At 40.7% G+C, this 27,673-nt stretch overlaps 1 protein-coding gene across 1 annotated transcript; it reads left to right on the forward strand.

Annotated features, from left to right (window-relative positions):
- On the forward strand, window positions 1-27,673 carry atg14 (autophagy related 14). The gene is made up of 11 exons (XM_055025890.1): window positions 1-484; window positions 2,808-2,870; window positions 3,036-3,078; window positions 5,505-5,586; window positions 5,662-5,899; window positions 7,416-7,642; window positions 15,157-15,274; window positions 19,318-19,408; window positions 22,008-22,093; window positions 22,266-22,440; window positions 27,248-27,673. The coding sequence occupies exons 1-11, from the start codon at window positions 210-212 to the stop codon at window positions 27,368-27,370; spliced, it is 1,521 nt and encodes a 506-aa protein (XP_054881865.1). The 5' UTR covers window positions 1-209; the 3' UTR covers window positions 27,371-27,673.

Genomic DNA, 27,673 nt, shown 5'->3' on the forward strand with positions numbered 1-27,673 from the left:
AGGAGAAGTAACTGCTTTAGAAACAAACAAAACCCAAAACTCGCTCGGTGGCCCCACGTTCATTTCAGAGTTCGCAAAATCTTTTGAAAAAGTGACCTAGATAATCGCGGAGAGCCAAAATGTAAAAGGATCAAGCAGTGACCCACGGCGAGCTACGAGTTCTGTAACTGTGATAGTTTAGCAACTTACTATAGTTTAGCCTAGCTTACATGTTTATGGCGTCCCCCATAGATCTCCCACTGGTTGGCCCGGCTTCATCCTCACTCTCAACTGTGGAGACAAAGCTACCTTTTCTTCGTCAGCAGCTCCACTCTGTTGGCTCTTCCCCGGGTAGTGTGATGGTGGAGTCGGTTGACGAAGCTGAGGGTCTGTACGTGGCGGTGGAACGCTGTCCCCTGTGCACCACCTCCCGCCGCAGGCTTACTTGTGCCCGGTGCATTCAGGCCGGAGACTTCGTGTTCTTCGACGGGAGGAACAGTGAAAGGTAAATGTATTAGTGAGACTTCAATGTGCTATACTTGTGTTTTTCTGTGTAACTCCCTCAGCAGAAACTGGCAGGCGGAGAAGAGCTTTATAGAAGAGCCCATAGGGGTTACTTGAAGAACCACTTCTATTTCAATGTTTGTTTTTTGATTAATATATGACTATAAAGCTATGATTTGAATAGCTTTATAAGGTTAGGGTTAGGGTTAACCCTAACTTAACCAGTGAAGTTCGGTCAGTGGTTTCCTGCAAAAATCATTGATTCTTGTATGACGGTTAGTTGAGGGACAATCAGCATAAAAAAAAAACTTTATTTAGTCAAAGTAAAAACAAACAAGCATGGCAATTGACAATAGTGACTATTGCTGGGTTTCAGATGACGTCACCCAATGGAGATGGACAGCAAGATGTAAATGGAGCCCATTTATTTCTGTTGATCCAGCATCAAAATGCATAAAGAGAGAAAGATAACCGTTGTTTTCCTGATTCAAAAGAACTTGGTCACAAGGGAATTGATTAAAAAAAACTTAACGAAAAAAGAGAAAAGCGGATCAACAATCTACAGCTAAAAACAGGCGGTGTGAAAACTAACAATGCCAGAGTTTGCAGCGCCCAGCTTCTAACAGCTAATAATCCACTGTTTAAATTGTATTTTCAGATATTTTGAAAACTTTCTCTGTTTTGAACCAGAGAAATCCACTTCTGAGCCTCCTTCTGAATTTCATGCATCATCCGGGTCACGTGTCTGAAACCCAGCAATAGTAGGCACAGCAGAGGCAGGCTGAGAAACCAATGCAAAAGCAAAGTTGATAAAAAAATAAAATGAAATAAAAACTACAAGAAGGGGATTAATATTTTAGGATTAACATGGATTGGTGGGCTGTTCCATTGATATTTCAGTCAGGTATTCATACGTTACAATATATTTCAAAAATTTCCAATATAACTGGAATTCAGATTAAAAAAAAATACTGGGGTGATCTCAGCACTCTTTATGAAGAAATATAAATATTTTGCCAGACAAAATGTCAGATTACAACAGAGTTCTATTTTGTTTTTTAATAACACTTCAAAAGTTATGATTTCTCTCAATGAATTCAGGAAGTGCAATTTTTGGTTTGATCCACTTTTCTAAGCAATATCAAAATATTTAGATTTGATTGGATTCATAGAAGACATGGTCTATCATTTCTGTCACTTTCACAAAATAAGCATTACAGTCATCAATGTTAAAGCAATTTCTTAGCAGTTCTTTTGAGGGGTAAATTGTCAGGGTTTCCCCCAGAAAACTTGCTAAGCCGAGGGAGTCTACCACTGGTCCACCATGTTTTTGTATTAAAAGATGTTAAGTCAACAGGAAAAGTAAAAATATTACTGGGTAATTATATATTACAAGACAAGAAATACAATTAAAATTTATATCAATTATTTGCACTTCTGTTTAATCCAAATTAAGTCAGCCGCTCCATAAGGCCCCCAGAGTGCCCCATAAATGCTAATACATTTATTTATTTGTGGTCTGTGTTAAAGTAACATTTGTTTATTAAGATTATCAATGCTGCTAAATTTGAGTCAATTGTTTCAGCATACATATGTCAAGGATAGACTTGGCTTTGGGTGAACTGATATTTTTGTGTAGAATGAGTGTCGCCCAGACTTCATTTGTAAGTAAAGGTAAGACGGGAATAACATTTTTTGTTTAGTTTACTAATGAAATGTGTGTTGTGTGAGCTACAGTTTGTATGTGAAAAGACTGCAGAAAAGAAACTTAACCCCAAACTCCTGTTAGCTTAGCTAATAGCAGCGGTAGCTATAATTTACCACAGCGATCACTTAATAATCGCAAAATAAACATTAAGCCTAAGACCATTCTACTTCAACAGACTGACTTAATTTTTGTCTGGGAAACATTTGAGTGTTTTTTGGTATTGAATCCTGAAACATAAAGTGGTGGTGTTGCTATGGCAATGAGTCTGCTTGTAGCTTGTCTGATACAGAGAGCGAGACAGAAGTGGTGTTGAGTTGTAACTCAATGGGTTTTCCCTTTGCTGCGAAACATAGCACTAAATTAATAATACCTATATTTCCAAGTTTCATCGAGTTAATGGAATTGTTCTACCACAGCTGTGCGAAATTTCCCAATCTAAATAATAACATGCAGGGATACTATATTTGTAAATTTGATTATGATTAAGTCAGTGATTTATCAACGATGAACCTCACTGCATGTTACTGACGGGTGTATATATATATGTATGTGTGTGTAAATATATGTCAAACTGGTGTTTGACAGGAGCTCTTGATGATTGTACTTGTCTCTATAGGTACTCTGAGAAATGGGAAAGGCTACAGAAGCTTGAGGAAGAGAAGGAAAGACTGCAGCAGAGGTAAACATAACGGAGCAAGTTCCAAATGTATGTTCAGCTTGTGATTACTGTCACTATTAAGCATTAATAGTGAATTTTGACCATTTTTTTTTTCTCAGAAAAAAACAAAACATTTTCCACTTATTGTTAGAAATATAAGCTATGGTGTCATTTTTTAAATCACAGTGTCCTACGTGTGATGGGCAGGCGGCTACAGGCTGATGAGATGGTGAGTTCATATCTGTTACAATTAGGGGTGTAACAACACATAGCAAGAAGAAATTAGATATTGAGGTTACAAGAATGAGACAGGATGATATTAAAGAAAACTTAAAAGATAAAATGTATGCTTAAAAAAATGTTTTCCTGCTTTTCTATAGATTTTGCATACATTTTTTTTTATTCAGTTACAGATCTAATAGAATTAGGGATGGGTACAGAATTTGATACTTTAAGTACCGACCGAATTCTGTCTGTACTGCAGAGAACCTATTAACGTAAAATCAAACGGTACCTAAAAGCGTCATTGTGACAGTGTGGAGGAAGAGTGGGGGATTTTCTATGCTTATCCTGAATGCAGCATAGCACTTGCAAGAGCGTATTGACATCAGCAGCCGCTAGTTCAGTAAACTAAGCAAGCATAGCCATTAGAAAATGCTCAAATGTATTACTCCCCTATTCAAAATGCAATGCAAATTATGCTCTTTGCAATATTTGCAACGTGAGGTACAAAGCCAGTGTTGATAGCACACATAACTTGAGAAAGCACCTGGTTAAACACAAACTTTTTCGAAAGAGTACACAACTTTCAACAGCCTCAGACCTACCACTCCTGCATTAGCCTCCACTAGCACACCTGTGTCTGTCAGAGACTCTTCTTCTGTAACAACACAAACAAACAAATGCTTAATACATTTGGTGATGAGGACAGCAACATTTATGATGCAAGTGATTGGAAATGACAAATAGGAATACATGGAGCTGGATTTTAACTTGTACAATGAGGCGAAATACTCTCAGTTGCCCTGAAGAGAAATTTGTCTCGATACCCTTCCACATGCGATGGGGGTCATTGGTGGTGAAGTGACCTTGAATTTTCTGGGCTTATGTGGCTTTGGCCTTCACAATCCCTTCAACCAGTTCTTTCCTCCCTTCTTGGAGTGCTGATGCCTCGCCTGCCCGAAAGCAGCATCCCTGACTTTCAGAAATTCAGCCAGGGTTTTTGGTTTAGGTAACAGTCCTGGTGACGTCATCAGCACACTTGGAGAAGAACAGAAGAGGTGTATTCCTCAAGGTCCACCTCTCCCTCATAAGTAGTTTCCTCTGTGAAGATCTGCCAATCTGTGCACTGAAAACAGTCCTGCAGCACACAGGCTGCATCCCTGGGCCACACAGTGACTGTTTTCTTCGTTGGTCTAATCCGTCTCATCAGTGGACGATATGCTGGGGGCAGCAGGATGGAGATATGGTCGAAGAGGCCAAGATGGAAGAGCTCTGTATGCATTGTGAATGCTAGTGTATACACAGTCCAGACTGTAGTCTCCGCGTGTGGGCAAGGTGACATGCTGGTAAAAACTGGGCAGAGTGTCTGTCAGTTTGACATGGTTAAAATCCCCTGCAACCATGTAAAACACCTCTGGGTGCTTCATTTGCAGTGAGCTAATGTAGTTCCTTTGAGGCTTCGTTGCTGTTGGCACCCGTAAGGATGTAAACAATGGTGAGGAACACGGCAGTAAACTGCTCAGGCAGATAATACGGCTGACATTTTACTGTCATGACTTCTATCACCTCAGAGCAGCAGCTTTTAACCAGTCAGCAGTTCTTATGCCAACCTTCATTCACGTACATAAAGAATCCTCCTACCCGTGTTTTTCCTGATTGTTGGCTGCGGTCCATTCGGAATAACCGAAGACTATTGATCTGGAAGGCTGAGTCTGGCATGTTGCTGTTCAGTCAGGTTTCCCTTCGGTACAGATCAGCACAGTTCTTCATTTCTGCAGAAACTTTCAGCCTCAGATGTAACAAATCCACTTTGTTTCTGGCCAATATCCAGTGCCTGGATAACAGAGTTGGAATAGGTGGCTTCCTAGCCTTAAGCTGGGCCACTGCACCGCCCACTTCCCCCTATTCTGTTTCTGGGCACAAAGTTTTCTTTTGACTATTGTTCCTTGCACCTTGCTGTGCCAGACTGTTGTCCTGAGGTGCTATCTCCCAAGTGCGGATTTCAGCCTTGGTGATTACCAGCTGAACTGCCTTTGTTTCAAATCTGGCTTTAAACTTCTCCACAATAGAGTCTCGGACCAGCCTGGTGTTTCATGGTCTTCATGATGTTCTGTGCGCTATAAACACAACCTGAGACTATGACAAAGCAATTGCATTCATACAGGGGCTTGATTACACACAGGTGGATTCTATTTATCATCATCAGTCATTTAGGACAACATTGAATCATTCAGAGATCCTCACTGAACTTCTGGAATGAGTTTGCTGCACCGAAAGTAAAGGAGCTGAATGATATTGCACACCCACTTTACAGTTTTTTATTTGTTAAAGAAGTTTAAAATATCCAATAAATTTTGTTCCACCTCACAATTGTGTCTCACCTGTTGATACATGTATGTGTTTATGTGTGCATATGTTTTTTTTTTCTTTCAGAAATGGAAGATCATGCTCTTTAAGAAAAAGAGAGACCAACTAAAGGAGGCGGTTGCCTGGGGCAATGAAGAGGTGAAGAGCTGTAAGTATCGGGTTCTTTGTCTGAATATTCTGATTAAATTATTTGCATCTCCTTATTCTCTGTCTTGTGTTTCAGATCGTGAACTTCTTCTGCGCTCTCAAGAGGAAACTCAAAGGCTGCAGCGGCGTGCTGGAAGGCATCAGGAAAAGAGGGACAAAATTGATCGCCACAACCGTCGTCTGGTGGAACTATTAGAGAGGCGTAGCCATGAACAAGACAAGAAATTCAGTCAACTAGCAGCTCTCAGACGAGACCACATCCAAGAGCTCATCACGCACATTTTCCATATGCAAGAGGAGAAGCAAAGCAGCAGGTCAGCAAATATAGTACAGCAGACAGCAACTGGCATCATCTTGCATGTTCTGCATCCTCAATAAGATTCCATTTCACACAGTCCTCAGGGTCTTTTCTCTTTTATTTTCTTGTTTTAAAAGTACACACATAAAAAGACCACAATTTCTTGCATATAAAGTGTTTTTTAAAGTGCTTCTAGGGTTTTTCCATCTCTAGACAAGTACATAGAAAGATAAAGTATAGATAAATCTTTTCAGACTTTATCTATTCCAAGAGTGTTTGCCCATGTCTCTATCTATCCACCCACTTCAGAGTCTATCATAAGCCTGACAAAGGCTTTACTTTCCTCCCCACCAGTCTAAGTATTGTTTGTTCATGTTTTGTTTAATAGGGTTATTTATTGACCATTCACAGAATTGTTCAGAATTCAAAGACAGATTAAGCTAGGTTTATTGTTGACTCATTGAACTGTTCTAGGATGGTTTTCCAAATTATGTCTGCTCATCTGCCTCTGAATTTTTGTAACTTAACATGTTAACACAAAAACATGGTGCTGATTGCCCTAGCACCCATAGCTCCAGGCTTAGCAAGTTTTCTGTGAAATCCCTGAAAATCTAAGTTTTTGTTTATTATGACATTTATTAGTTTAATACCAAGAAGTAGATTTGGTTGAATAATTAACTATTGTTTCATTACTTTTTGCATTTTTGTGACGTACAAAAAGCAATGTTTCTGAAATATTTCTTGTAAGTCTTAAAATTCAGTCTCGGCCCTGGACTCACAAGAACCAGTCCTGACGCCATCACTGTCCATCCGTCCTTCTGTTGTTCCTTTGTTTAGTGTTTTATTCTGTCCTTTTTCTTCCATCATTTCTTCCTTCCCTTCTTCAGTTTTTGACACTCAACACTTTTCTTATAGCCTGTGTTCTTTTTAGTTATAGTTATTTTTTTTCTTACTTCTGTCATTTTTCTCCTGGTTTCTGTCTTTCTTTAAAGTATTTTTTCCTTCTAACCTATATGCAGACTGTGCATGTTGTTGTTCAGAATTCATATTTCCACTACAGAAAATTTGTTGAGCACCGAGGGCCACTACTGTTACATACTTTTACCTTATTAAGCTTTTATTTTGTTTGTGACTGAGATGATCACCTGCTGTAATACAAAATAAAAGTTCATAATAGAATTGCTGTATTTTATGAGTGTATGAATAAGGGAGAGCTGTATGTAGTAGTGGGAATGTGAGAGGTGATGTGTTCACATACTCCTCAGAAAGTATGTAATTGCACCTCTGATCCAAAGCTTCACTTCATATTTCTTTGGGTTGATATGTTTTCTCTTTATGGTGACTGGTTTGTGGGTTTATTTTTTTCTTTGGTGGTGATACATCTGTATACACTACAGCACTTAAAACTATACCTAACAACATTACATACAGCATATGATAAAAATCATTGAAGCACAAATCCGACATCTAGAGGGAAAAATAAAAATTCCATATATTTGAAATTAAATTCTTTCATTTTATTTGTGTCCCAGAGACCTGTCTGATGTCACAGAAGTTGACCTCGCTCTAGCCTCCAGCACAGTGACTGAGCTGGCAGAGGCCCGGAGAACCACCTACCTGTCTGGACGCTGGATCTGGGATGACCAGAATGGAGAGACCAGCATCAGCATCACAGGGACACCGGTTGTTTTGCCAAGCAACGGAGACTGTTCTGCCTACTACAGCTGGGTGGAAGAGAAGAGCACCAGCTCTGGCCCAGGTGAGGAGGCTGGCTTAAAAAATAAGATGATGTTCTGATTGATCAGCCATCGATCATTATTAGCTGACTTCCAAGAAAAAGTATGTGATAGGTTTTGTTCTATTTATATTTTGTTCAGACTTTTTTAATTTAAACAGAAGGAAATGTTTTAATACTTTGAGACTGAATACTTTCCTAAATATAATCGTTGCAGGAACATAAACTTTTTTTTAGATTTTATATAATCCTGTTGAGTTAATTTTATCAAATGAGTAACTGTGATTTCTGAGATTTTTTGTTACAAATTTTATCATTGGTCAGAATGCTCTGAAATATATTGTTCATTCATTTATATATTTTGGCAAACACACACAGAATCACATAGTGCTTAAGATGCAAGATAACAGTGAATGAACCAGGTTTCAGAAAAAATTATTGTAAGCTCAACACTGCTCTGCACCAATCCCCGCTTGGCAGGCAGACCACAGCTGCTCTGGAGCAATTTCCACTGCTTGCATACCTTCTCAGCTCCGCTGTGAACCGCAGAGAGGTTCTACAAGATGCATGTGCAGCAAATGAGAGATCACACAATAAAGCCAAGAATAAAAAATGAATGGTGTCATTTACAATACAAAAGTTTTCAACTTCCAAATGTAATATTTGCCTCCCACTGCTCTCTTTGCCTTGATTGGTGCTCCTGCTGTAACTTGACAGTGAAACTTAATCTGTTTCAGAATTAACTCCACATATGCATAACCATAACTCATACATGTTGACACCATATATATAAATATACCCATATTTCCATGAACATGGGTACCATTTTGTGCAAATATAGTCTGTCTTGATGAATTATTTTTGAAAATATGGATGTTGAGCTCATGGAGCTTCCTGTTGGAGCAGTATTTATTATCTTCGAAGAATGATTTTGCATTTGCTCCAGCGATGGTAAAAATAAAATTGGTTCTAATTTTTCTCCACCCTACTGAAGGGCAGCACACTGCAATGCAGTGTAAGTGCTGTTATTGATAATACGGCGTGCATATATACTACAGAAGTTGCTCTGTGGCGCGCAGCTGGATGCATTGTATTGTAAGAGATATCCTTGATAAAAAACCCATGTGTTGACTCTGCCTGGCAGAGCTTTCATTCGGAGCTGCTACATTATTGATTGTCTTATAAGCTCTCTGTATTGTGCACAACAGAAATAAACCACACTGTTTTGATCTAAAAGTGCTTGGTAAATATTTTTTTCCACAGCAAGTTTTAGGGAGATGTGACAGTGCAACCAAACAGCGATATGTGAAATTTTACATTATTCCAGTTTCATGACCTGCCCAAAACATTCACATTTTGGGACACACCAGAACTAGAACAAGTTGCTTAAGTAACTGGATTATTTTAATTAAAGAGAAATTATTATTATATGCTGTGAAGTGCACAATTCAGAGACTGAGGTCCAGACAAAAGTCAGGGAGCAAAAACAATCTTTAATACATCTGCAGACGGAGAGCAAGAAATACACTGCATTAGGCACAAATTAGGATCCGCTCTGAGGAACTCAGAGTTGCACAGTTACTTTATTCATCTCTCTTTACTACCGAGGTGGAGACTCAGTCTTCTAAGACCAAACAAAAGAAACAAAGGAAAACATACGGAACCTGGTATGCTCATTCACTGTAATGTCTATGGGAGGTGAAAACTAAACACTCTATCTCCATGCAGGGAAGGCCACGGGAAAAACAGCAAGTTCCCAAATAACTTTCTGGGGAAGTTCAGCAACCCTGGGAAACTTGCTTCAGTAGACACATCTTGTTTCATTAGTTTGTACACCTTTTCCAGATGCACAGAAAAACACCTTGACTGTGATACAAAAAAACATTACATTTATATGACACATAAAGGAACATCATTTAATACATATGTACTTACTCTCAAGAAATGTTGGACTCATTGTTGCTTCCTGAACAATATGACTCAAAAAATAGGATTGCAGTCCTTCATTAGAAACAGCCTCCTTCCTGTTTCCTCCTAAACTGCATCATCGTTGCTTATCCAGAGTCGGGTTGCAGGGTTGCACGACTCGACTCTGGGTCAGGTTATGAGGGAAGTCTGTGGAGACTTCCCCCTCCCCAGCCACTTGGACCAACTCCTCTGGGACCAACTCCTCTGGGGGATCCCCAAGGTATTTCCAGGCCGGCTGAGAAACATAGCCCCTCCAGAGTGTCCTTGGTTTGTCCCTGGATGACCTCCCTGTGGGACGAGCCCTGAAAACGTCCCACAGGACTCGTCCAGGAGGCATCCTAACTGGATGTCCGAGCCACGTCAACTGGCTTCTCTCGACATGAAGGACCAGCGTCTCCTTCATGTTCTAAGGAGAACATGAAGTCCCTGTCAGATGACTGAGTTTCTCACCCTATCTCTGAGGGAAGGCCATAAACCCTATGGAGAAAACTAATTTCAAACATTTCTTTCCGTGTCAACATGAAAACATACATACAGCCTTCATACACAAAATACAGGTATGGTTCAAAGTAGAAAATCCCCAAACTGTCTAAGGGCAGCAGAGTGAGTGACACATTGAATGTAACAGAAATGGTGGGGTGGTCAGTCCTCATCTCCAGTTGATGTCATAGTCTCATCCATCTTCTGCCACCCTGGGGTCGGGTCGCGGGGGTAGCAGCTTAAGAAGGGAGGCCCAGACTTCCCTCTCCCCAGCCACTTTCTCCAGCTCCTCAGGGGGAATCCCGAGGCGTTCCCAAGCCAGCCGAGAGACGTAGTCCCTCCAACGTGTCCTGGGTCTTCCCCGGGGCCTCCTCCCGGTGGGACGTGCCCGAAACACCTCACCAGGGAGGCGTCCAGGAGGCATCCTAACCAGATGCCCGAGCCACCTCAACTGGCTCCTCTCGAAGTGGAGGAGCAGCAGCTCTACTCTGAGTCCCTCCCGGATGACTGAGCTTCTCATCCTATCTCTAAGGGAGAGCCCAGCCACCCTATGGAGAAAACCCATTTCGGCCGCTTGTATCCGCGATCTCGTTCTTTCAGTCATTACCCAAACCTCATGACCATAGATGAGGGTAGGAACGTAGATCGACCGGTAAATCAAGGGCTTTGCTTTTTGACTCAGCTCTCTCTTCACCACGACGGACCGGTACAGCGCCCGCTTCACGGCGAACGCTGCACCAATCCGCCTGTCGATCTCCCGCTCCCTTCTTCCCTCATTCGTGAACAAGATCCCGAGATACTTGAACTCCTCCTCTCCGGGTCGAGGACATCTCCGTCGACCCGGAGAAGGCACTCTACCCTTTTCCGACTCAAGACCATGGTCTTGGACTTGAAGGATTTAAATGTCACCAAATAAATATCAAAGGTTGCATAGGTTTTTAAGTACAGCTGAAGCTTTCGGGTTTGGTCATTTTTAAGTGGACCTGTCCAGAGAGAGTGCAATTAAAGTCACCAGCCAAAAACCAATTTCTTTACCATGATGGTTAAACAATAAAATTATTTGTGACATAAATTGAGGCAAGTCATTATTACCATCATATACATTGAGAATAATTATATGTTGTACATGGATTGAGCCCTTAATTAAAATAAATCTTCCCTCTCAGGTTAGAACCTGAGAGGGCTCAAACCTGAGAGGTATTTTAGTTCTGGATTTAGAGCAATTCTAGTGTGGTCCAAATGTGTAAAAAGTGGTGAAATCGCTCATTATTGAAGTTTCACAAACTAAGTATGCAAATCTTACACAGTTTACCCACCTCTCTTGGAGGAAAAACTGGGTTACAAATTGACACTCTAGTCTTTCTCTCTGTGTCTCTTTTTTTGAAAACGACTTTTTTGCAGGGGTTAAGCACAATCCACACATGAAGGTCATAGTCCTGTGATAGCTGCAACCAGCTGTCACCAGGCCAGGTTCAATTCCTGGCCAGGTGACCTTTTTCTGTATGTCTTCCCACCTCTTTCATTACCCACTTTCCTGTCAGTTCACTTACGTAAAACCAGACAACAACAAAATCAATCAGAAATGGCTTAGGTAAACCACATTTCTTGATGAGACCTAATGGCTTGTCTTGAAATATCTTCCTATATTGAGGTGTTTTAACAAAGTGACAACTCTCACATCCCTGTGGTGCAAATGTGGTCAAGGAGACATGGTGTCAAAGCAAGCACAAAATGGTGGTCAGAATGGATTTGTGCTGTAGCATGTTCCAAAGGTAGCCATTTCTGATTTTTCTTTAGCTTTATATAAAGGAGTGTTTGGTGTCCTGCTTCAAAAATTCTGTAAACTGCCACTATGTTTTGTCTGAGTGGATGTGGTACACCTGATAAAAAATGATTTCCCAGTGTTTGAGAAAAGAGCCTCGTCAGGTTAAAGACTTCTATGTGCATTCAAAGGCACAGCTGGTCAAGTCGTAATGTTTGGAGAAAGCAGAGGTCCTAATTTGCACATTGTCACTTTGGCATTAAATGAAACAGTAAGTAAAGACTTCTATGGCAGCCTCGTGATATCAGAAGTGTGTAAATAAAACTTTAAAAGAAAAATTGCGGATGACACCAAGTCCGTTCCCAGTGAAGAGGAAGCAGAAGAAATTAGTTTGAATCAATACACACAAATGAAAACTGAGCTGAGGCAGTTGGTGGCAGATATTTGTGAGGAGAGTAAGTGCCATGCTGAAGTCAGTGATGACTGAGAATATATGTACCACCTACTTGAGCTTGTCCCACACCAAATAGAATTGGGAAAATACCTACCTCTCTGGACTGGAGTAATGGTTCCCCTTTTTCACAGCGAAAAGCTCCCTGAAACTTCAGCTAATGTTTAATCCAAGTTCAAGGACATTAAACATGGCTTATTCAAGCAAGAAGATCTGCCTTTCAGGGTTGATAATTACATGTCATTAGCTTCATTGAGGGCAACATGTGGATATGTTCTACAAAATATACAAAAAGAAGCAGAGGTTGCCAGACAAGATACAGTGAAGATTCTGAATCCAATTGACGGTTCTGCGGGACAAGAAATGGATGAAAACTGTTCTCAGGAACCTAATACAGAAGAAACAGCTGTTGGAAAACTGGAGAGGCCTTACAGTCCCACCAAAGAAAAAATTGACATCATACCTTTCCCCTTGTCCTGAATAGCTCTGCATTAAAAAGAAAAAAAGTTCAACTTGAGCTTTTTTAAAAAAAAAAAAAAAAAAAAAAAGGAAATAATCAACAGCTAATCAGTTGGCAAGGGACGATACTGTGTCAGCAACACCTGTACCTTTGAAGGTAGTTTATCAAGGTCCATGCTGCACTTTCTGTGACTGTGTTTCTGCTCAAAATGTGTAAAAAGTACAGAGAATAAATTATTCCAGTACCACAAAGGGCGATACTCAACATACCTATTCTTTGAGGGCAGAGATTCTGAGTTCAGTATTCAGCCCTGTTCAGTTTAAGTCTGGTGTTCATTGGCTTGCTGCATAGTGCCATGTGTCCACAGTTATTCAAAAATACTGAGAGAAAATTCAATTATTCACTTCACAAAACAGTGTTCCTCCCAGAACTGCAAACTTTATTTACTAAATACAAGGAAAATACTTTTCATCTGCATGGACTTGTCAGTCCTGTCATCTTCTGGCATAGTCCACCTTTTGTTGTTGAACAAGGCCTCAACATTGTAGAATCACCAGGCCTAAGACAAATCCAAAGTCGTGATACATGTCCAACAGCATTTAAAATTATGTCAGGAAAAATGCTCTGTGCAGGTACTGTTTGTCACAGTTGCAGCTTGACAGAACATGTCTGGATCATAGTATTTCAGGAAGGTCCAGCGCCTGTTGTACTTGGGCTTTATGTCATATTTAAGAGATCCCAATGGACCTTGGAAATATACAGTGACCTCAGAAAGGAAGCAACAACACCATCAGAAAACACTAACATTTACTCTCACCTTGTGCTCTACAAAAAGTGGCACACACACATTTGGTAGTGAGAAATGGCAAGCCACACACACTGGTGCCATCTTGTCTGACACACCATCCACTAACATTTTCGTTGACGAAAACTCACAAATCTTGTCATCGTTTAGTCATCAAAAGATATGATCATCATGATGACAAATCATCTATTAGAGTGGCAGCAGTTGTTCGCACTGTGGCCTTCCCAGGGCCCCAGCGCTCTGGGGGACTTTTGGATGTCTATGGCTCCAATCTCTCCCATGTCTGCCTCAGGTTCAGGGAGTAGGTCTGTGGCTCCTCACACCTTCTGAACATTTTTGATGTAGAAAACTGGGGCTAAAACAATTCAATTGATTATTCAAGTAATTGTCAACTAATTTAGTATTTGAAAATGTACCACTATGTTCAAAGTATAATTGTTAGATGCAGCCCTAATAGACACCCTCTATACACAAGCATGCTAAAAAGAAACCCCATAGGTTTAATGTACATGTCAAGTGGAGAAATGTAGAGAAAGCTGTTATGCTCAACCTCTCCATGACATTCAAACAATTCTCAATGCCACACTGCAGGACAGTACATATTAAAAGAAGCATATTACTGGAAAACTCAGTTTATGGAAAAAATGCACTTGTACTCTATTTAGAATTGAGTATCGTATTTTCTAGACTATAGAATGCACCTCACTATAAACCGCACCCACAAAGTTTTTGTTTTTTTTTAAGTTTTTTTTAAAAACTATTTTTAAAAAACCTGGTCCAGCTTATGCATGAGGTACATACATAAGCTGCATGAATAGCTCTGCATTAAAAAGAAAAAAAAGTTCAATTTGAGCTTTTTAAAAGCTGGTGCAGCTTATGGTACATGCATAAGCTGCACCAGGCGATAAGCCGCTGGTATCTCCACCGCTCTCTGTTTTTCACAAGGACGCAGCAGAGAGGTGAACGAATCCATGCTTCGATCGATAGCTGTGCAGTGGCTATTGATCTGTACTGCCAGATTGATAGTCTTCAACATAAAAGCTGCATCATATGAACTTCTTCGTGTTGTTTCCTTGATGAGGGAGTATGAGTTTGAAAACATTTTTCCTTTGTGCCTGCTGCTAACATGTGCTTGTTCTGAATTAAATACAGCACCCTAACCCTCCGACTTCCATTGATTCACTTCCTGCTAAAGAGCCCCCTGGTGGTTGAAGAAAAATCCACAGAAAAGCGGCACCGGTTATAAGTCGCCTGATTTAAAACCTGGGAAAATATTAGCGGCTTATAGACCAAAAAATACGGTACTTTAAAATTGAACCTCCAAAAACAAAAGTCCCAGCTCCTGGTATGTTTGAGGGATTAATGTATAGCAAATGTTTGGAGTGGCTTGTAAAAATAAAACTTCAGTCAAAGGTCAGAATTTAGACAGTTTGTATTCTGTTCTCAAATAAAATTAATTATAGCTTAAATAAAGTTTACAGTCTCAAATATTTAAACTTCAAAATTTGAAACATCACCAGATTGGACATGGAAAGTCACTGGGTTCCTTGAAATTGTTTACATGGTTTTACATACATACATTTCAATGAAACATTCATGTATGTTCCTGCAGAGCTCGACCACATAAACCCAGCTCACACCATCAGTGCTGCACTATGTTACGCCACCCAGCTGGTCACCATTCTGTCCCACATCCTGGATGTCAACCTGCCCAAGAGGCTCTGCAACAGGTAGCACATTTTGTGGTGCCTTGCACCGTGCAGTTTAATATAACTATATGAAGAGCCATTTCAGCTAAAATTCACTAAATAAATATGTAAATAAAGAAATATGTAATTGGCTTATTTATTTATATTTATGTATTTTTACATTATTTTATGTATTTTCGCATCCTCTCCTTGGGCTGACACCTTATCGTGGTGGGGGGTTTGAGTGCTCCTATGATCCTGGGAGCTTTGCTGTCTGGCGCTTTATCCCCTGGTAGGGTCACCCAAGGCAGACAGGTCCTGGATGAGGGACCAGACAAAGTGCAGCCTGAAGAGCCCGATGAAGAGAAATAACTTTGGACTTGGTGTTCCCTTGCCTGGACATGGGTCACCGGAGCCCCAGGCTGGAGCCAGGCCTGAAGGTGGGACACGATGGCGAGCGCCTGGTGGCCGGGCTTTTACGCATGGAGCCCGGCCGGGCTCAGTCCAAAGAGGAGACATGGGTCCCTCCTCCCATGGGCCCACCACCGGTGAGAGGGGCCAAAGGGGCATTGTGAGATGGGTGGCAGCCGAGGGAGGGGGCCCTGGCGGTCCGATCCTCGGTTGCAGAATGTCCTCTTGGGACGTGGAATTTCTCCTCTCTGGTGGGGAAGGCACTGGTGTGTGAGGCTGAGAGGTTCCGGCTAGAAGTAGTTGGTCTCACCTCAACATATGGCTTTGGTTCTGGAACCAGTCTCCTTGATGTGACTGGACATACTTCCACTCTGGAGTTGCCCACGGTGAGAGGCGTCAGGCAGGGGTGGGCATACTTGTTGCTCCCCATCTTGGCGCCTGTACATTGCGGTTTACCCCTGTGGACGAGAGGGTAGCCTCCCCCCGCCTACAGGTGGGGGAATGGGTTCTGACTGTTTGTGCTTACGGGCTGAACAACAGTTCAGTTTACCCAGCCTTCTTGGAGTGATTTGAGGGGGTACTGGAGAGTGGCCCTACTCGGGACTCCCTCATTCTGCAGGGGGATTTCAACGCTCAGGTGGGCAATGACACTGAGACCTGGGTGGGCGTGGTTGGGAGGAACGCTCCTGCCGATCTGAACTCGAGTGGTGTTCTGTTGTTGAATTTCTGTGCTCGTCATGGATTGTCCATAATGAACACCATGTTCAGGCATAAGGGTGTCCATATGTGCACTTGGCACGAGGACTCCCTTGGCCACTGTTTGATGATCGACTTTGTCATCATTCAGGCTGAAGAAGGAGTCCTATCAGGCCTTTTTGGCCTGTGCGACTCCGGAATCAGCTGATGGGTACCCACGGGCAAAGTGGCATGCTGCTCGGTTGGTTGCTGAGGCAAAAACTTGGGTGAGGGAGGAGTTTGGAGAGGCCATGGAAAAAGACTTCTGCACGGTTTCCAGGCGATTCTGGTCCACCATCTGCCGTCTCAGGAGGGGGAAGCAGTGCAGCACAAACACTGTTTATAGTGGGGATGCTGTGCTGTTGACCTCGACTCGGGACGTTGTGGAGCGTAGGCCTGTCACGATGACAGAGTTTTGCTGGACGATAAATTGTCTCAAAAATTATTGCGATAAACGATAATATTGTTTGAAGACCTTTTACATTGATTTAATGGAAATTACGTAATAATACATGCAATTTCTTGCCAAAGATAGATTCACTTTACTTTCAAAAGAAAACTTAACACTGGGTCTGATACACAAAATAAATAAAACAACCAAAACCAAAAATAAAATAGATTCCAAGTCTCCATTAACAATAAATGTACTTGAATAAAAACTGAACATAAAGCCAAACTGGAAATAAATACTGCATTCAACCAAAAGAGTGCAGATTATGAAGTCTGTATAGAATATTGCCCTTCAGTAATAATTAGATTTAAATAGAGAAGAATCCGACTGCCTGATGCAATAGTTCAAACTACTGGATTTTTTACCCCGGATGACAATCTTAGAACGTCATTCATTCTAAGATTGTCTCTTGTGTGTTACGGTAGATCGTTGTGGCTGCTGCGATCTAAATCAACAATTTCCCCAGACTGGGAGCTTAACGCGACCTGTTGAATGTGACCAGTAGCCAATCAGAAAGCGCGGATTCTCCTCGTGCTTTCTGAGGGGAAACACGGAGGGAATGCCGAACAGCTGACACGGCGCAACCTGAAGTCCAGCAGACATCAGAAACAACATGAATGTTTATTCAACAGTTCGTGCAAAGAAAGTATAAATGACGAGGGGAGGAGTTGGAGCGAAATTTGTACCAGAAAACCCGGTAACTTTTCAGCTGTTCTTCGTTAACGTGACATAAATAGGTTACAATGATTTTCATTCAGTCAGGACTGACAGTCGCCACATGCATTGCAGGTAGATTGTAGTAAGGAATTAATTAATGCCTTGTTTCAAAATTAGTGAACTGGACTTATTATTTTGTGTCCATTGTTGAACACAACACGGTTCGATCGAACCGTTATACCGAGGATTTCTGTCGGCTAATGTGTCCCAGGTTTTGATAATGGGCTGACAATCGGCGACATAAGATCGTGCAGCTTGCGCTGGGCATTAGACTAAGGAAATAAGGAAGGGAGGGTCAGTTGAGAGCACCGGAGTTGAGCCTTTTTTCATTCAGTGTCATCAACAGTAAGAGAAAAGGCAGGAAGAAACCATATAGACGCTAATTAAAATGAGGTCGATAGTTTTAATTTATCGTGCGATTAATGGATTTATCGTTTATCGCGACAGGCTTAGTGGAGCGGTGGGCAGAATACTTCAAAGACCTCCTCAATCCCACCAACATGCCTTCCATTGAGGAAGCTGAGCCTGGGCTCTCTGGGTTGGCCTCTCCAATCTCTGGGGACAAGGTCGCCGAGGTGGTTAAAAAAACTTCTTTGTGGCAGGGCCATGGGGGTGGATGAGATTTGCCCAGAGTTTCTTAAGCCTCTGCATATTGTAGGGTTGTGTTGGTTGACGCGACTCTGCAATATTGCATGGACATCAGGGGCAGTTCCCCTGGATTAGTTGACTGGAGGGGCCGTAGGGTGTGCTTCAATTATACGTGGGTCACACTCTTAAGCCTCCCTGTCTAGGTCTATTCAGGAGACCTGGAGAGGAGAATCCGCCGGATAGTCGAACCTCGGATTCAGAAAGAGCAGTGTGGTTTTCCTCCTGGCCGTGGAACTCTGGACCAGCTTTACACCCTTAGTAGGATCATGGAGGATGCATGGGAGTTCGCCCAACCTGTCCACTTGTGTTTTATGGACTTGGGGAAGGTTCTTCTCCAAGTCCATAAGTATCTCCAAGAGTTCAAGTATCTCGGGATCTTGTTCACGAATGAGGGAAAAGGAGTGGGATATTGGCAGGCAGATTGGCACAACGTCTGCCGTGAAGTGGGCGCTGTACCGGTCCGTTGTGGTGAAGAGAGAGCTGAGTCAAAAAGCGAAGCTCTTGATTTACCGGTCGAGCTACGTTCCTACCTCCATCTTTGGTCGTGAGCTTTGGTTATTGACCGAAAGAACGAGATCTCGGATACAAGCGGCCGAAATGGGTTTTTTCCGTAGGGTGGCTGGGCTCTCCCTTAGATATAGAGTAAGAAGCTCAGTCATCCAGAGGGACTCAGAGTAGAGCCGCTGCTCCTTCACGTCGAGAGGAGCCAGTTGAGGTGGTCAGGATGCCTCCTGGACGCCTCCTGGTGATGTGTTCCGGGCACGTCCTTGTGGGAGGAAGCGCCGTGGAAGACCTAGGACACGCTGGAGAACTATGTCTCTCGGCTGGCCTGGGAACGCCTTGGGGTTCCCCCAGAAGAGCTGGAAGAATTGGCTTGGGAGAGGGAAGTATGGGGTCCCTTTGGAAGCTGCTACCCCTGCGACCCGATCCCGGATATGCGGAAGAAAATTAATGGATGGATGGATTGTATTTATGCATTTATTTCTAGCTGTCCTTTTTCCATTTTTCGTATTCATTTAGATAATAATAATAAAGAAAGGGGCCAATTACTTTACTTACTTATTTATTTTCATTTTGGCTGAAATGGTTCTTCATAGTAGCTGTGATTAACTTGTTTCTTCAGCGAGTTCTGTGGAGAGAATCTCAATCGGCATCGCTTCACCAGATCTCTGAACAAGCTCAACACCAACATCCTCCACCTCTGCTTCTCACAGGTCAGCTCCAATATACTGGAAACATTATTTGAGAACCATAGGAGCTCTTCATATGTCCTCTTTGTTGGACTGTGCCTGCCAATAAATATATCTTGTGTTAACCTGTACTGTTTAACATTTGTTGAAATAATTGTTTATGCAGATGTTGTTTGTTAGTTTAGTTTATTTAAGTCCTACATTTAGCTGCAGCAATACTGCCGCTATTCTTGAAGTGATTCACACATCACTTCATTACACCACTAAAACTGGTTTTAGAAATGAAATAAACCAGCAAAAAAAAAAAAACCCAAACAAAATAACCAACATGGCATAATACATGTTCTGTTTGTTTTGTTTTCTTTCCTTTTTCCAGGGCCGTTCAGAAAGCAGGATTAACAAGCCCCGATTAGAATGGAGACACATATTATAATAATATATATAATGTTTATTTATAAGGTAGGCTCTTGAATCAGATAATCTAAATGAGTGTTAGGGATGATTAAAACTTTTTAACATTTATTAACTCTTGGTTAGCTTCATAGTGGGGTCTGATCCCTGGTATTATACCAAACATCATAGCTAATCTTATGTGGCATTGTTGGAGAATTGAAAGGTGGCTAACTCTTAAATATATAGGTAATATAGGTAAAGAAATAACGCACAGAGCCATAGTTCTTTCTGCTGGCCATGACGGTTTGGGAGATTTATTACTCTTCCATGGATTCATCTTATAGCTTCATCAGTACTAAAACCAAAAATCTCCCCGTATCCCGAACATCACCCTTTTTTATACAATCTCATCTTTACTGATGTGAGTTGGTAAGTTTCAACCAATACCATTACTACCCTTAATTCGTGTAAGGATCCTGGCAGTCCTTATATAAGTGTCTTAAGTGTGAAAACATTCAGGACTTCTTGATCTCAATATCTGCTCCATTTCAGAATTGCTGAATAAAGCCAATTCCTCACAGGTTGTTGTTCTGATCTGTTCAAACAGAATCCTTCCCAAGTCATATTTGGTCCAACTTTGCACTTTGCATGGAAGGAAAGGGTCGGTGTTGGGTCAGTCTGACCAGAGAGGTGGCAAGAGTCCTTTCCAAAAACAACTCTATAAATAGTATTTCTCCCTTGTAGCATTTTGCTGGTGAACATAAATACAACATAGTAATATTCTATTCACAAAATATAGACAAGAATATTTTGATGTTACTTGTGAAAGGTTATGCCCCAATCCCTGACATCAGTAGTTTGTTTATTTGAACAAAAATATCTGGCAGTGCTGAGGCTTCTGCTGCTGTTTTGGTTTAGTCAAGAAGGAAGGACGACTGCTCCAAGATGGCCGCCATATTTCCTGTGTCCGAACAGCCAATATGGAGTCTATTCTTTATTATGTCTATGGTGGCTACAATCCAGTAGATTGTCACTATCAGTGTATGAATGTGTGGGTGAATAATTGTGGTCCTCTGGACTTGAAGTGCTATAAAATACAGGCTATTTACCAACCCAGCCATCCATCATTGGTAATAGACTTTAGTTTAATACGTGACTAACCCATAGCCAATGTATTTTTAGGTTTGATTTGTTTTGGATCTGTACTTGATTTTTTATTTAATTTCCATGTGTTAGCCACTTTTACGTTTTATGTACTGTTGGGAAATTTATTCAAGGATTGATGAGAATTTTCTAAGATATGTGACAGCTCCAAGGGTTTGGAATTTAATGTTAGGACACATGAGGCAGGCCTCAACATTGTCTATTTTTCAATCTGCTTTAAAAGCCCATCTTTTTTCATTGGTTTCTTACCCAGTATGAGAGGTCAATTTATTTGTCAAGTTGTGTCAACATCTTTTGTGCGTTTGCTTTTATGTACTGTATTTTCTAGACTATAAGTCGCTCCGGAGTACAAGTCGCACTAGCCATGGAATGCATAATAAAGAAGGAAAAGACAAGATACACCGGAGTATAAGTCGCATGTTTGAGGGAAATTTATCGATAAAATCCAACATCAAGATCAGAAATGTCATCTTGAAAGGCAATTTAAAATACAAATAGAATAGAGGCAACAACAGGCTGAATTATTGTAAGACATCCTAATGCTACATGACAAACAACGAACTGAGAATGTGCCTGGTATGTTACCATAACATATTAAGAGTTATTCAGATAACTACAGCATCAATAACATGCTAACAAGTTTACCAAACCATCCATGTCACTTGTAAACAACTCTAACTCCCGAGATAGAAGAACACAGGCCGAGAGCGCCCTCTTGTGGTTTAGTGTAAAAATAACGTGATATGACATAATGATGCGTTAATAATTTCACACATAAATTGCTCCTGAGTATAAGTTGCACCCCCGGCCAAACTATGAAAAAAAACTGTGACTTATAGTTCGGAAAATATGGTAAATGTTATCTAATATCTTTTCAGCATCTTGGTCAATTTTGATGTTTTAAAAGTGCTTATAAAAATCTTGTCTAGGGTTGAGTCTAGTAAAATATACATTTGAAAAACATGTAGAAAGGGAAGTGTAAAAAGGTGCATCATATTTCTAGGGCTTGTGACTGCAGCTTATAATTTTCTACAGCTGATCATAACTTCTGGACTTATGTGTTTAGCATGTCAACAGTGAAAAGCTTCATCCTCATCACACTCTCAGGAATATCATGTTTCTGGTTTCCCTTGACAACAATAACCTGGGCAGGTGAGTTCACTAATTTCACCCTGTCAGTGTTGCTTTAAAGGTTTGAAGTTTATCCTTGGGTTGTTTTTCTCTGAAAGACCAGGTTTTTGTCTGAAACAAAGCTAAAAGGCCTTTTTTCATCCGCACCATGGTAAGGTCAGTAAGGTTTGAGGTTTTATGTGTTTTGCTGCAGGACTGGTTCATTTGAAGTGAGCTCTGACCTGGAAGAGTCCATAGAATTTGTTGAGCCAGAAGCATCAGGGTTGACTGAGGAAAGTGGAGATGAATCGGTGACCGATGAGGAGACGGACCTGGGCACAGACTGGGAGACAGTACCCAGTCCACGATTCTGTGACATTCCCTCTCAGGTTGGAACACTTGTTTAACTGTGCTCTTTGAAGCCAGACAAGAGCTATCTGTTATGACTAATACTCCAGTTAATACAGAAATATTTTTACTCCACTTGGATTTCTTGCACACAAAAAAAACTTAAAACGCAGTTTGTAACTTTAATAAAAAATATTTTTTTACATATTTGTTGAAACTGTCATTACATCATGATTGTATAGTAAAGATCATATGTTGATAAACGTCTCCCAGTGTTATCTAGAAACAACCAATCAGACACAAGAGCTTTCAATCACAAACTTATGATTGAAAGCTCTAAGCATCGCCATCTTATGTGGTGATGCTCATCACCAACTTCCCATCTCGTGACAGCTTCTTCCTGTCATGAGTGCTCAGACTAGTTGCCATAGCTACCAATGATAGTTTTCCTGTAGATATAAGATGTTCCTCTGCTGTTAACAAGTTAAGCAGCATTTATTGACAGTACTAAGAACCTCCTCCTGTCTGTGATTGGTTGCCTTTGGTAAGAATGGCACATTTCTTCAGATGGCAATAGTAGCTCATAGAGGAAGTGGAGAAGATTGATCTGTTTGACATTTCATTTTATCAAACACTTGTACCTTTTAGTGTTTCTGTTTGATGACATAAACTGTCAACTTTTTTATTGTTGTGCAAAAAGTTGAATTTTCCATCATGTCATTTATAGAAATTGGTAGAAATTTGAAGGGATGTTTAAACTTCCCCTCAAATATGTTCAGAAATTCTAAATTTCTGAACATATCAACACCTGGAAGTGAAACAGAACACATACAGTAGCTTGCAAAAGTATTAGTATCCCTTGAACGTTTACATATTTTGTCACATTATAACCACAAACATAAACACATTTCAATGGAGTTTAGGACTGTTGTAAACAAATATTTTAGTAATTGAGTAATCTATCGATTATTCTTATGATTAATTGAGTAATTAGATAAAAAAAATATAAAGTGAAACATTGGTAAATCTGTTGCATATCAGTCCAATTTTTAACTGTTGAGCTTCCCTAGCAATAATTTTTCTGGAGTTTAGAAAATTAACTCGTAACAATAATCGCTCACTTTCTAAATTAACCTGAAGTTATAAAATAATTTAAAATTCTATTCAATGAAATACTAAAGAGGCCGGCTCACAAATATGATTATAAAAAGTGTCTATACTGCAGCTTTTCGTTTATGCGTTCATCTACAGTCAGTTCAATAGATGAACTCTCACCTTGCCCAGACAATTATAGCTTTTGTTTTGGTTCGCGACGGGATATAACACCTTTGTTCGTCACACACAGAAATATCTACCAGCTGTGCCGCCGCGATGATCTTCACCACCCATTTGTTGACACCGGGATGATGTGAAATAAATGTTTTGGTTCGTCCGTAAAGCCACACTTGCGTTAATCATCGAATGCACAGCCGCCTGTGTAAATACACCTTCAGCGCTCTTCCACGCTGTTTGCTCTGAACCGCCACCAGGCAGCAGCTCCAGGAGGGGAAAAATTGCCGTACTCTGGGCATCGTGCCAGTCGTTTTAAGGAGGGTTAGTGGTCAGCCAAAAAAATTACAAAGACCCAGACATTATCATCAATTAATAAAATCCTCGCAGGCAGAACTTGAAAACGTTATGCTGCTAACACTTAGCTTTTGTGAACAACTCAGGCAGAAGTGAGAGCACTGTGCAGCACATGTAACAACCCGGCCAGAACACGATGTGCTAAATAATAAAATGTAATTGAATGAAACTTCAAGTCAGAAGTTCCTCGAGGAATTTTAATAATTAAGGTACTTGAATCACTTGAGAAATTGTTTGAGCCTTAATGGAGTTTAATGTGACAGACCAACACAAAGTGGCATACAATCAAGAAGTAGAAAGAAAATTATACATGATAAAGGGTTTTGTCCCTGAAAACTTGCTAAGCCCGGTGGTCGGGTCGTCAAGGCGATCCACCAGCAGCCAATCATGTTTTTGTATTAAAAGATACAAGAAATTTTAATGCAAAAAGTTTTAAAGGTATTGGGAAGATATTGTCAGTGAAATGCTATATAAACCCACAATTATAGTCTTAAAGACAACACATAAAAAAATACAATTGAAATAAATATCAAGTATTTTCACTTCTGTTAAATCCAAATGAACTAAGTAGCTGCTTAAGGCTCCCCAGGCCTTCAGGACTCCCATAAACGCTAACATTTCAACACAAACCACATATGCAAACACTTTAACATTTGTTTATTGAGAATTTCAAAGCTTTTAAATTGTGATTTAATAGTTTCAGCATAGATAAATTAAAAGATTTTATATTGTTTGACATTTAAATTTTAAGGAGCTGCCAAATTTACTTGTGGCTGGGGAGAGGGAAGAAGTCTGTCTGTCTGTCTGTCTGTCTGTCTGTCTGTCTGTCTGTCTGTCTGTCTGTCTGTCTGTCTGTCTGTCTGTCTGTCTGTCTGTCTGTCTGTCTGTCTGTCTGGACGGACGGAAGGAAGGAAAATACCTCAGCTACAGTCTGATGCTGTGTTTAATCTTTGAGTTTGAGCTCTGTTTGTTCACAAATACATCTCAGTAAACTGAAATTATCACTGATTGCTTTTGATGTTGGCCAGTTAAATTAGGCCATCTCTCCCAGAATTTATTAAATCCAAGTTGAAATGCTATTAGTGGGGCTTAGGTTCTTAGCAGCAAGAGGGCCCACTAATTAACATGACGTTGGCTCTGCCCCCATGCTAAAGTCAAGCAATCTTCCCCCAATCATTTCAGGGCACTTATCTGCAACTGACCAATTAGCATTCCAAGTACAGTACAGTATTGACAGTATCTATCATAGAAAACACACTGGGCTCAGAGATTTTGAGAAAAATAATAAATAATCACGGCCCTGGTTGTCAGTGGGTAATACTGTATGCAATCCTGACAGCCGTTACCCAGAACATACAGAGGGCGGAATACAATTTATTACATTTCGATGATCAAAATGGAGTCTGGAATAACGCAAGAAATGGATCCTGGCCTGCAGCCCACCTCACCTTCAGTTGAATGAAACTGATGGACGGTAACTACCACGTTAGTCAACACCACGAAGGTAACCAGTCGTAAACATTCCAGTTTTTGTCATAACGACTCATGGAATAAACACAATTCAGTTAAATTAAAACAACAATCATTTCCAGCTCAACAAGTAAAGGTAGTTATGTTATGCTGGATTTTATGCGTGTAGATTCCAACGGTAGCTCTATGGCAGCAAGCAAACCGACTGTACTAACTGCTATATGAGCATTTAAACACCGTTTCATACTAATATTTATTTCTAAGCATTTTCCTGAAGGAAGATTTTCACAAACTGGTATTATTTAAGTCATTACTCACCCATTTTGTATGTGCAAAATGCGTCCCACAGCGTTCACACTCACATTCAGCCAGACTTTGTGAACCTCATTTTTCATTTTGGACTTTATTGTTGATTTGTCATTATTTCCCTCTAATAACCTTATTGGGCTGCTGTAGGAATAGTTAGAATTTTCTTGCCTGCCATATTTGTCTCTGTGTTGGTTTATAAGACAAAAATGACTGAAAATATGTCTCTTGTTCTTAACACTATATGTAGAAGGTATCTTCAGTTTTACACCTCTCTGAATATGATCTGTTGTTTTCAGTTGTTTAAAAAAACAGAAATCCATTTTCAGATGATGTAAAATCTGTTAGTGAACTGGATTAGCTGCAGTTCACACTCCAGATCACATGGTCTGAAGTGTGAACTGCAGACTTTGGGGTTGCGTCAACTGGTAATTATTCTTTATCTGCAATGACTTTTTACAAGGGGAATAATTGCAATCACGCATAACTTAATTTTTCTTACAAAATGAAAGATGTACTAGGTGAGTCAGATAGTTCAAATTGTATAAAAAGATCAATAATTCACCAAATGGGTGCCGCGAAGTCCAAAAGAGGCTACCAGAATAGGCGCATTACATGGAACACTGGTTAGAGCTGCCGCCCTGCAGATAGAGGCTGTAGTCCTTCTGTAAGGTCAGCTCATGTCTTCAGTTCCTTTACCCCATTCTCTCTACCCCCTTTCTGTCGAATCACTGTCAAATAAAGACAACTAGCGCTTAAAGAAATTCTTAAATAATTTTAAAAAACACCTTAATGTGTGGGAATGCAGCATGATGTCAGACTTTTCATCCATCCTTCTGATTGTGGGCATCTGTGGCCGTGTGGCAGAGTTGTTGTCTTGCAATCAGAAGGTTGTAGGTTCGATTCCAGCTTCCTCCTGCCACATGTCAATGTGCCTCTGGGCAAGGTGTTGAAGCTTCTAACACGGCACTTTTATACTCTTATAAAAAATACTGTTTGACAACATCTGGAATCATGGTTCAAGCTGCAATCTGACAGAGACTGTGCCTGCGGTCTTCTGCATATTGGTTCATCCCACAAAGTCAGACATTATATTCTAAAACAAAGAGCTGTGATTCTCTAACATTGCAAATAATAAATTGTTCTTAATGTTTGCCAGGTGAAATAAAGATTTAACTAAATTTTGCAGCAGCTACCATGTTTTCCTCCAGGATTGTGCCTCCACCATATGCCTCCAGTGGAGATATGCACTGCTTTTTGTTGCTGAAAGGCATAAACACCCCCGCTCCCTAAAAAATACTTTGTGGTTATGTGGGGGGACAAAAGTCAAGAAAAATTACAAATTTAAAAACTTTGAAGTCTACAAGATGAATAAGTACAGTAATGAGTTATGTTGAACTCCTGTGGGACTTTGGTTGACAAACTTTTCTCCCTTTACTCCTGCAGTCAATGGATCTTTCCCAGAGTACTCTGCAGGTTTCCCAGCCATCGGCTAATTCTGGAGGAATGATTTCATCTGCTGCTGCCTCGGTCACTTCCTGGTTTCGTGCTTACACAGGCCAGCGTTGATTCAACCTCACCATGGGATAATCTGAGCTGTGATCAAATCAGACCAGGGGTCTGACATCAGCAAAAACCAACTTCAGATTGTTTTTATCTTGGTTTCTTTGTCGTTGGTCGGTAACAAAACAAAAAGATCTTGCATCATTTAAAATCTGCAACTTTAGAAAGATCAAAGTTGGCAGTTGGAGCTGCTATCAGAAACTTGTACACTAATATTTTCAAATGCTTCAGTTCTATTTGTTATTAATGTGGTGTATGATGGTTGTCCTTGGTTAGTATATGTGCTGTCAATAAAATGCTTTAACTGGA

This window comes from Poeciliopsis prolifica, unplaced genomic scaffold (assembly GCF_027474105.1).
Source record: "Poeciliopsis prolifica strain line A6 unplaced genomic scaffold, Auburn_PproV2 SCAFFOLD164, whole genome shotgun sequence".
Lineage (NCBI taxonomy): Eukaryota > Metazoa > Chordata > Actinopteri > Cyprinodontiformes > Poeciliidae > Poeciliopsis > Poeciliopsis prolifica.

Bases quoted from the DNA above. Each gene is read 5' to 3' on its own strand.
- atg14 (XM_055025890.1), top strand. From the start codon at position 210: ATGTTTATGGCGTCCCCCATAGATCTCCCACTGGTTGGCCCGGCTTCA. The intron at 7,643-15,156 runs GTGAGGAGGCTG...ATGTTCCTGCAG, and splicing joins GAGCACCAGCTCTGGCCCAG to AGCTCGACCACATAAACCCA. The intron at 22,441-27,247 runs GTTGGAACACTT...TTACTCCTGCAG, and splicing joins TCTGTGACATTCCCTCTCAG to TCAATGGATCTTTCCCAGAG.